Here is an 11016-nt window from a genome sequence, read left to right as displayed (position 1 = left end):
GCTTTTCTACTAAAACAGTCTATAATTGTTAAAATATATTTGTATCCGTCATTATCAGCCTCTAACGAACGCATATCGTTAATATCTGCCTGGTGTTGTTCCCTTACATTACTAATTACTATTTTATTTCGTTTAAACTTTTTATATTTAGGCCTATGCATCGTAAAAGCGTCGATTCCTCTTTACCATTTTTCTACAGTTTCCCTTCTTAGGCCGTGAGACTTTACGGACTGGAATAACCTTTCAACGCCTACAAAAGACGCCGGATGCTTTGGGTCAAAATATATTTTTTCTAAAAAAAGCTTCTCCCATACTTTCGAGTTTCGCGCGCGACTCCTTGTTTGTTTATACGAGTGATGAGAAGAGTCCCCGTCTGACGCTGAGTGATCTCGGTCGAGGCTACGAGTGGAGTTGGGCTTATCTGTCCTCTTTCAGGAACCGGATACTCGCGCTTCACATTTGGCTTAATGGGAAAACTTATCATTTGTTGTCGGGCGCTCGGAGCTAGCGGGACGGGAAAGCTGGGGATCGCCGGTGAAGAGTTCAATTGGGTTAAATTGGAAATAAACGCGAAATATCCGATAGGTTTTGGGTAGGTTTTAGGATTTATAAACGCTTTGGCAATTTCGCTAATATTGGAACCTTTTTTAGTTCGACCGTTTATTACGAGCTCCCCGTTTTCATCCCACCGTATTCTATCAGGTACAGTTTCCAACTGATCAACCATGTTTGGCGCTTGATGGTTATATATCAAAGGCAAATTGTCTATCCAGTCCCTACTTAGCGAGTCAAGCTCTGGGAGCAATTTCGATTTCTTTAGGAGCCATGGCCTGTTAACGTTGATTTCAGTGTCTCATTAAAGCTTGTTCGTATAAAATCCATTTCGAGGCGTCGTCTAAATCTTTCATATTTAATATTCGGTCCATATTAGCGTCTAATTCAGAGACGGTCAGGGCGAGGGGGTGCGGGAACGGGTCGGGCTTTGAAACGTCGCTAGGGAAATAGGTGTAACACGTTTCTCCCGGTAAAATATTAGTTAAGACTCTTTGATCTTCGGGACACGTTTGATTTAAATTAAATACTAGATAGCCGCGAGACTATATTCACTTTAAAGTCGCAAGACTGAAACCTATATTCACTTTATAGTGGTGAGACTACCCCAGTAGCAAAAAATGGTCGGGCCGACTACTATAAATTTAGTCGGCGGGCGTGCTTATTTTGAAAGTCGGGCCATTAGCTTCGATGTCCAAGCCAACGACTAGCTAATGCCCCGTCGGTAATCAGGCGTAACGTTTCCTTCCCGACCCAAAAAGAGACTACTCATTGGAAGTCGGCTAAGAGTCGGTCAACATACCTTGCCGACCTTGAACCGACTCAAAATGGCCTACCTAGAAGGGGTCGACTGAGAATCGGTCAACATACCTTGCCGACCTCTAGCCGACTCGAAAGTGACTACCCATCGTAAGTCGGCTGAGAATCTGTTAATTTACCTTGCCAACCTCTAGCCGACTCGAAAGGTACTACCCATCGTAAGCCGGCTGAGAAACGGTTAATTTACCTTGCCAACCTCCAGCCGACTCGAAAGTGACTACCCATGGTAAGTCGGCTGAGAATCGGGTAACATACCTTTCCAACCTCGATCCGATTCAAAAGCGACTTCCAAATTAGTGGTTGGCAATGGAGAAAACGAGATTAAAAGCCCACTCAAAGTAGTGACTATCGTTTTAATGGTAGGTTGAGAAACTGTTAATAAGCCGACTCAAAAAGGACTACCAATTTAGCTGAAAAAGGGATGTATGCCATTTTTCACCACGAACCGATTTTTTAATGTTGCAACATGCATTATAAATGTAAACAGATAATAGACAATGATAAAAACAATCCTTTATTTTGTAATCCATTAAAATTTTCTAATTAACATTTTCAAGGCGTACTCTTTTTTTGGCGGCCACTATCACTTCAATATCGGTACTGATATGATTTAACCTAAGTGTTCTTCTAGTTCCTATCATTTTCGAATAGTCAGCAATAATGTTTAACCCTTGGTTTATTACGTAAACCGTCTATCATTAAAAAATAATTTAATTTTTGCTATTTATAATAAATAAATATTGTCTTTACCTTTTAGCGCTTTAATCTAATTAATACTTTTCAATGCCGATTTTCCATTTGCTCCTGTCCAATTTATTTTCAATGATAGTTCCTGTGATATAATTTCATTCAGAATCCTCCTTGAGGTATTTCGTAATGTCGTGTCACCCCAAGATGCCAGTTTATTTACCTAAATTTCCAAAATTAGGTTACTTAAAATCTCCAAAATTTTTACTATTTACAATTTTTTTTGAAATCTCAGGGTCTTCCATTTTCTCTTCAATATCATTTATATCATTCAATGTCTTCAATGGAAGAGTAAAAAAATCTGCATCTTCCATTTCAACCGGTTTGTCACACAAGGTTAAAAACATTTGTCTGGACATAGCCGTCAAATGCTGAACTTACTGTTTGAGATCGTTTAGTTGGTAGAGAACTTGTTTTTTAAACCCTTAAAGATTAAAATTAACATTTTGTAAGTAAAATTATTTAACTATATAGTTTTATATTTTACTTATATCCATTGAGTTTTCTGATTCTTTGCCCTGTTGGTCTCTAGTTGCACATGATTTTGTTTTTCTGTCGAATTGACGCTCATCTGTTATTCGAGGTGTTGACTTTAAACTATCTGAGAAAAAAGTATATTAAACACTTATATTTAGGCATGCATTTAATTGGCCCCTTAATAATTTACTTTTTAGACCCTTTCTTAAAAAAAACTCCCTTGAAAAATCAATTACAACCCTTTATCCATAGAGTTGTTCAGGCAAAGAGTAAGAAAATAGCCTAAGTCAAAATTTATGTTAATATTGAAAAATTTGGTCGGTATTTCCTACAAGATTTTTATCCTAATTTGTGATGATAAAATGCAGGCACATTCTATTTATCAGAATTTGCAAGTCGGACGCCTGTTCGCTCTATAACCGTTTAAACTATTGATGGTAAAGGGTAAGTACATCGAACAAAGTTTTATAATTTAAGAAATGAGCTTGGTATTGGCAAAACATACACCTAATCAGCGAGGGCATGTAGACCCTTATTTGGAATTGATTACTAGAGAGTTACATTCTATATTCTTTGTTATTGTAAGTTAATATATTTTTATATAACGTAATCAAAAAAACAGATAAAGGGTCCAAATTGATTTTTTAATTAATTATTTACATTAATTGTGAAAAGGCATAATTTAAGTATGCGACATCATTTTAACAATGAGAAATTAAATCGTTTATATCGTTGGGGGGAATACCCTGTAAATTCAACTCACAATCAATGTAATTTAAATTAAGTTATTGAAAGATTGAAGCATTTTTTGTATACTTAGATGGAATCATATATTACCTACTTTATCAAGTCAAAGTTATTGAAGTTTAGTAAATTTTACCCAGGATATAAGTTATCATGTTGACTTATAACCCTAACTTAATAATTTAAGCAATTCTTTTCTCTCTCTCTTAAAGAAATCTTATTGTAATAAGCTTAAAAATTTAGGAATAAACTTATATTATAGGATGAAGAATAGTCAATAGACATTTATTTGTAAATTATTCGCAATTTTATTTCTTTATTTATTTATAAAACGAACTACAGTTCGGTCTCTGGGAGGCTTAGGGTAATGACAGCATCCCATGAAATCGAACGCTGAGCACTCCTCCCGTCGACGGCTTCTCTTCGACCCTCTTCTTCCACAGTACGTACAACGGAGATGGGGCGGGAACTCCTTTATAAGATGCCCGGGGATGTGTTTGGTATAGACATTACCATGTCGAAAAATTACACCCATTTGATAATGCGCGCACTCTCGACCCCAGCAAAAGAACAGTCCTCCGCCTCTTACAGCCAATTCTTCCGTACATTCGCCGCAGTGAAAGCAAATCATAGATTCGGTTGTCGTACCGACGTACTCATTTCCCGAGGCCAAAGTTATGGAAATAGGATCCATTACTATAAAATTAGTAAGAATGAATGATTGAATATAATATATATACAAAGTTTAGAATTTACAATTGACGTATTTCTACGTACTTAGTCCCTCGAGCCGATTCCGAAACAATTCGAATTGGATGTTTTCTTAATACTATCTCTCAATTTTTCTGTTTACCCTTTTTATACTCGAAAAAAAACAATTTACAACTGACATCATAATTATAAACTGGGGGCAGGGGGTGAGGGGGTGGAAGAGAAAACCTTTCGAAAACCAATCAAATTTAGTTATATCAAAATCAAAACAGTAGTCCTCCAAATTGGTAGTCAACCCAAAAATAAGTAATTAAAAATTTAAACTATATTCAAATTTTCCTAATGAATCATTATCGAACATAGGGCTCTAGAAATCGTTATCATACTCGTATCTTATTAAACGGTACAGATGTTTGTGAAACAATTTTGGTCAGGGACACTTTACGTGTTTCACTTTATCGATTTAAAATCATAGTTTTAAGCAAAATCGGAAAACTAAGTACTTACTTTCTTAATTACAAGTACGCTAGGACGTCGCTCGTAAATTGCTTAGCTTAATCAACTAATCTTCACTATAACAAGATCTGTTTACAAGAATACTTCATAGATTATCTTAAGTAGCGTATCTAAAGAATTTTAAATCGATTTAAACGCTATAAAAGGAATTTTTTCGTAAAACTTGTCATTTGTGTTTGAAACTTCTTTACTCGTTAGAATTTTTTTTTAATATTTGTCTTTAATATTTATCCATAATGAAAATTCCTCAGCAAATTCTGAAATTCGTAAGATTAACGAAATATGCATGCGCGCCTACTCGAGAAAAACCTGGCTCTGCAGGTCTTGATTTATGTAGTGCATATAACTATGTTGTAGCCCCCATGGCAAGAGAGTTAATAAATACTGATTTAAGTGTAGTTATACCTGATTTCTGCTACGGACGTATTGGTAATATTAAATATATATATATATATATATATATATATATATATATATATATATATATATATATATATATATATAATCATGTTTTATATTTATTTATTTATTTCTAGCCCCTCGTTCGGGTCTTTCCGTAAAACATGGTATTGATGTTTTAGCAGGTGTGATAGATAAAGATTACACTGGTACAATAGGGGTTGTCTTGATTAATCACTGGAAAAACGCATTTAAAATCTTCATAGGCGATCGATTAGCTCAACTTACCTGCGAATGTATTTCGATGCCAGTTCCTATGGAATGCCTTGTGAGTTAAATTGATATGTTCCACCCTCCAAAATTATTATTATTATTATTTCAATTTTCCTGTTTTGGTTTGTATTAGCAAATTGAAGAAGATACAGAAAGAGGATTTAATGTGTGTTTTTTTCATCAATATTCCTAATAATAATAAAACATGAAAATGGTTCGTATTTTGTTTATTGTTTAGAAAATTACAGTATGTCTCCCAACAGTAATTGTAAATGTTTTATATCGTTCAAACAATAATTCATTAGAGAATATATTTCAAAGGGGCAATTCCCACAGAATTTTTCTAAAAAGAGGTTTTCCAAAGGCTTAGAATAGTCGTTTGAGAAACGGAATCCACTGTATAGTTCTAAAAAGCCACAGGGATTCTCTCTCCTCTCCAAAGGTTTGAAAACACTATAGAAAGTTCTGAATTTTTGTTCGAGAACTTAATACATTGTGGTGATGGATGATTGATTTTGCCGAAGTACGGAAAGTTGCTCATCAATTCTGGGTTTGCACTGATCGAACGCAATTACCTGGGGTACGCTAAGCGTCAAACTCCCAGTTAAACACATTTCATCTAGCAAATACTTTTGACTAAATGGTTGCAGAATCCAATTAAACTCTCCGCCTGTCGACGTTACGCGAAAGTAATGGTTGTAACAGCAATCCGAATACTGCTCAATAGTAGGCGTTGGTAGAGTAATTCGTATTCCTGTTTGTGACCCCAGAGCGTCAATGACATAGGACCATTTTTCAGTAAGACAATCCCAAGATTGAATTGAGACAACGATACTATTGACACCGTTTGTTAAGTACACGGCTGGGGCACCATCAAAAATTGAAGCTGTAACTCCAAAAACCAGAGTGTGACTTTTTTAAAAAATAAAAAAAAATCATTAAATAATGAAACGAAATGTAAGAAATTAAATATAATACACACCTTTCGCGAACTTATAATCCATAAGGAATATATTTATTTATTTATTTGATTAAAGCTATATATATATATATATATATATATATATATATATATATATATATATATATATATATGTTTGTTTTTTATCCCTTTGCAGATTTTCCTGTAGCGGATTTCAGGAATGGAATGGTTTTATAGTACAAAAATGACCCTCTTTTATACGAGATAATTATGAAATATGTATAGTAGAAATGTTAATATAAAATTTGCATAATTGAGGACGTGTGAATATATAAAAATAGTAAACTTAAGGTTGTTTTTGTTTAACCCCCGATTTTTTTTAGGTATATGTTCATATTATAGCCGTCCTCAGGTTATCTATATAAAAACATGTTGTTTGTTTTTTATCCCTTTGCAGATTTTCCTGTAGCGGATTTCAGGAATGGAATGGTTTTATAGTACAAAAATGACCCTCTTTTATACGAGATGAGAAGTATGTGGGCACTTCAAAAAATTAGATACCACTAATGATTATTTCGCTGTATACTTAAGTTATTTCTAAAAGAAATATTAAAATCAACTTAAGTACCCCTGTACTACCTTCTTTGTTTTCGAATTTCAGATAGCAAAACAACACTTAAGTTGAATTCCTTTTATTAAAATTGATACTTTAATATGGTTAGAAGTATATAAATTAAACAAGAAGTGTACCCCCTTAGCTTAATTTGAGCCCTCCCAATGCATCCATAAAGTTTACGAAGCAGACGATGGTAAAAATAGAGGTCACCATTGAGAATAGAGGATTGAAAAAGTAGAGTGCTAAGCTCAGTAAACATGAATTTGGGTTTTGTCCTATATGAATTTTCACGTTTTCAGAGGGTTTAAACATTTTATACTAGTTTTAAAAGTCGCGTTACTTCATTTTCTTCGCGATTTATATTTTAAAGGTTATTTTTTATTGTCATGGTCTTTTATTTTGAATTGAATTTAACCCTGTATTTAGCGTTATTTCTAAGTAATATCTATAAAGAAGTTGAAGCCTTGGTTGTTAATGTGGAAGTTGAAACTAATTGATAGTCATCATGAAAATTGAGTCATATATATTTTTCTCTGGAAGTTTGTGTAAATTTCACCAAACATATTGATTAAGTCTTCTATCTTATTTTCAGCCTTTAACCGAACTTTAAACCGAAAGTCTACAGAAAATGTAGATTGGTCTAGGTCTGTAACTCTTGTAGAGGTCAACAGAGCATATGCGTATCTAAGCGAAGCGAAGCGTATAAATAGTCTTTGCTCTCCCTCTAACCTCTTAAACGCACTGTGTAATGTAGCGAAACGCAGTTTTTTCTAACACTCAAAACCTATAATCTAACTAACTTGCAAACCCTCAATTGGCAATATTTTATAAATTAGATTTATCTGTAAAAGTTTTATTTTAACATTTCTAATATCAAATGGTTGACAATATTTTATTAATTAGCTTTATCGGTTCGCTGTAGTCGCGTTACCATGTTATCTGCGTCCGTGCGAAACGGAAATCAAACGAAATTACCTGGCGAGCGAAAATAATAATTAGTGCACTTCTTGTATTATTTATATACTTTTTCTATGGTACATTTGATTATAAAAATTTATAAATTACCAAACCCCTCCTTCCACCTCTCCCCGTTTTTAAGTACCAAATGAAGTTATTATTTCAAGTGATTTCTGATTTGGCATAAATATAGGAGCGAGCATTCTACATTTTTACATTCTTCGTAATTACGAGCAAGTTTAAGGGCTAAATATTAGCTATGGAAAATAACGTGGATATGCGTGTAACTAAAGCAGTTCTTAGGTTTTATTATAAGCCGGATATGCCAACCGAAAAACAATTTTCGTTTAGAACGTTAGAAATAATGTTAAGAAAATATAAAAACTGGTATTTACGTGAATTGAACCTGCAAGAGGACGAAGGTTACATCGACGTCCATCTAGCTACCCATGTCGTCATTGAGAAGATTTTTCAAAGATTGGGCCCTCACTCAAGGGAATACATTAACGTAAGCTTGAAATTTGTTTTGATCTAATTATTATTATTATTATTCGATTCAAAACTTTGATTATACAACATAAAAACTAGCGGAGACTAAAGCGTTAGTAAGTTAGTGTATGTATGTATGTCCGATAGTGGATATATGAGACAGTGATAAATTGAACTAGTGAATAGAAGGTATGGATTATCGTTTAGCTTATTATTTTGATTTCTTTACTTTATAGATCGAGAGACGTATTGTAGCGGTCTCGGACGAGGAGGAGGAAAAAGTTAATGCAATGCTAGATGTTTTTTTACACGGCGATTTACCCAACGCAGAATAAAACGAAGCATCTTCATCTTCGGTGAAACGGGTACCGACTCCCAAAATTGAAATTAAGGCAAAAAAATGAAAAAAAATCTGTATACAAATAAAATAAATAAATTTATTTTGATCCGAATATAGTGAAATATTTATTCGTTGAAGGATCCAGCGACATCTGGCCTGTACAAAGATACACAGGGCAGCATGGATCTGATAACAAACGCCGGATTCATAAAACGTCAGGCTCTAGCAGCTGAATCAAAAGAAATTGAACTTTACGGAAACATTTTTGCGATATTTTTTTGATTAACGGTGTACAACTTAAAGTTTCTCTAACTAGAAAAAAACCAATGATTTAACCCTATTTAGCGACACTCTTGACGCGTAAAGTTGAAATTATGCCTAAATTTTACTACCCCCTCAACAAGGTTTATTACATAGTAATTCCAAATATCCCTTTACCCGTACCGAGATTAAAATAACTTTTAGGACTTGAAGTTTCGATTATCTCAAGTGTTATTTAATCTCTAGATATACGACTCAGCGTTCTTTTAGTTCCTGGACCCCCTCGAGGAGAGACACGTAGCACGATTCTTTTATTTCCTATCCAACAATAATCATTTCAGTATATATCTGCAATTGCTAAAATAGTGTATTCTACCGAGTTAATAGTCTCTAAGATTTCCTCTAGTGGGAACCCCGAAACAGGATTAATTTTTATCAAAGTTGTATCAGAAGTAAGCGCAATGTATTTTCAGCTATTCTAATTTGCCTAATTTAACACGTGACGATTTTTTAGCGCCAACCAATGAGCAGTAACCTGGTAAATTAACGATAGGGTGCGAACAGATTTGATATTCTCTAAGATAATCTCGTACCATTGTCATTTCTTTTAAACGTTCCAATTGCGAATCAGTTACTGTAGTTAAGGAAAGGGTAGGGTCTTGGGTATCAGTTAAATCTATTATTTCCATTTCTGGAGAATCGGGTAAAGTTACTATGGGTACTTCTGGGAGCTCGTTATCAGTTATATCAATCAATTAAGGGGAGTCGATTATATTCATTTCAGGGGTATCAACTAAATTAATTTCTGGGTATTGTACACCTTTCATTTCATTTTAATGCCAATTTACTTTGAAAATTGTCAACGTGGTATTTCCAAAACTCTCCGTCGAGTAGCAAAGGGTTTTTTCCAAATACTCAAGTGGGTTAATATCTACCGTCAATCATTAGAGGCAGTTTAAACTGTCAGAGAGAGAGAGAGAGAGAGAGAGAGAGAGAGACAGCCAATAGAATTTGAGGGTTATTTGAAGTTTAGATCACGTGATGAATTATTCTCAACAAGATAGGAATAAATTAATCTTACACGCGTCATTTCTCTTCGGCACATTGACGAGTAAAGACCTGCTGACGGATCGCTCCGTCTTTTCTACAGCTCGACAAAGGATTTCTACCCGTAAAGTAAGTAACTATTTTTTCTTGGTAATAGACTTTATTTTTAGACATATTTAAAACAATTTGCATATTGAAAAAAGCGTTTATATTGAGAATTTTAGCGTAGAAATTTAACCATTTTGATAAAATTAGGTTTAGTAGACTTAGGGGTAAATGTAGGCTTAGAGAATGTATCATTTGAAACTATAGAACGTATTTGGTCTAGATCAGCTATGGACATTGAAGTTTATCGACTTGAAACGTTTCGTCACTGGAAAAATCCGCACGTGACTAAGGAGCAACTAGCGAAGGCTGGATTCTACTATATTCAGCGGGGCGATGAAGTACGATGTTACAAATGCCATGGCGTATTAGAAGGATGGAAATCAGGAGACGTACCAGAACTTGAACATGCTAGATTCTTTCCAAACTGTCCGGCTAGGGATAATTCACCATCGGAAAAAAAGTACCTTTCGCTAGAATGGGACATTCCCCCGACGCCAAAAGCAACTACGGTCTCTGACAAAAGCTTCTCACCTGTACCTGAAGAAGAAGAAGACGTTTGTGACTGTCCCTCGGATGTCAGACGATACTGCTGCTAAACACTACAAATACGTGAGTTAGAACTTTTAATTAAATTAAGTTGCAGGAGATCGTTTCACCCCATTTAAATGCCTGTAAACTTAACTATTTTAATTTGTTTTAATTGTGTAATGTACAAGATAACCATCTAATGGAATATCTGATAGTACCTACTAACATGTAAAACAAAGTTCTAAAATAAAAAAATAAATGTAAATAACTTGTTTTTATTGCCTAGAGATTAGAAATTAAGGGGTTCGGAAGCGATAAGCAAACGGGTAAAAATCTAATCTCCAGATCTCTGCGCGAGGAAAACTAATTTTGGAGAATGGGGATGGGGGAAAGCAACCGGTGAACGAGAGACATAAAGTATCCAGTGAATGGGGGTGGGGGAAAACTGCTGGTGAACGGGAGAGAGAATCTGGTGATTAGAAATTCTGGTGATTAAGGGAGGAACGCAAT

The 11016-nt window shown here is 34.6% G+C and overlaps 1 protein-coding gene across 1 annotated transcript; it reads left to right on the top strand.

Annotated features, from left to right (window-relative positions):
- Positions 1–9965: 9965 nt before the first annotated feature.
- On the top strand, positions 9966–10645 carry LOC149926299 (death-associated inhibitor of apoptosis 2-like). The gene is made up of 2 exons (XM_090159487.1): positions 9966–9999; positions 10199–10645. Exon 2 carries the CDS (start codon positions 10206–10208, stop codon positions 10572–10574), a length of 369 nt encoding a protein of 122 aa, XP_090015613.1. The 5' UTR covers positions 9966–9999; positions 10199–10205; the 3' UTR covers positions 10575–10645.
- The last annotated feature ends 371 nt before the right edge of the window (positions 10646–11016 follow it).

Source organism: Leiobunum rupestre, chromosome 9 (genome assembly GCF_980474605.1).
Source record: "Leiobunum rupestre chromosome 9, qqLeiRupe1.1.hap1, whole genome shotgun sequence".
Classification (NCBI taxonomy): domain Eukaryota; kingdom Metazoa; phylum Arthropoda; class Arachnida; order Opiliones; family Sclerosomatidae; genus Leiobunum; species Leiobunum rupestre.
Note: the sequence above shows the minus strand (reverse complement) of the source record. Positions and strands in the feature narration are given on the sequence as shown.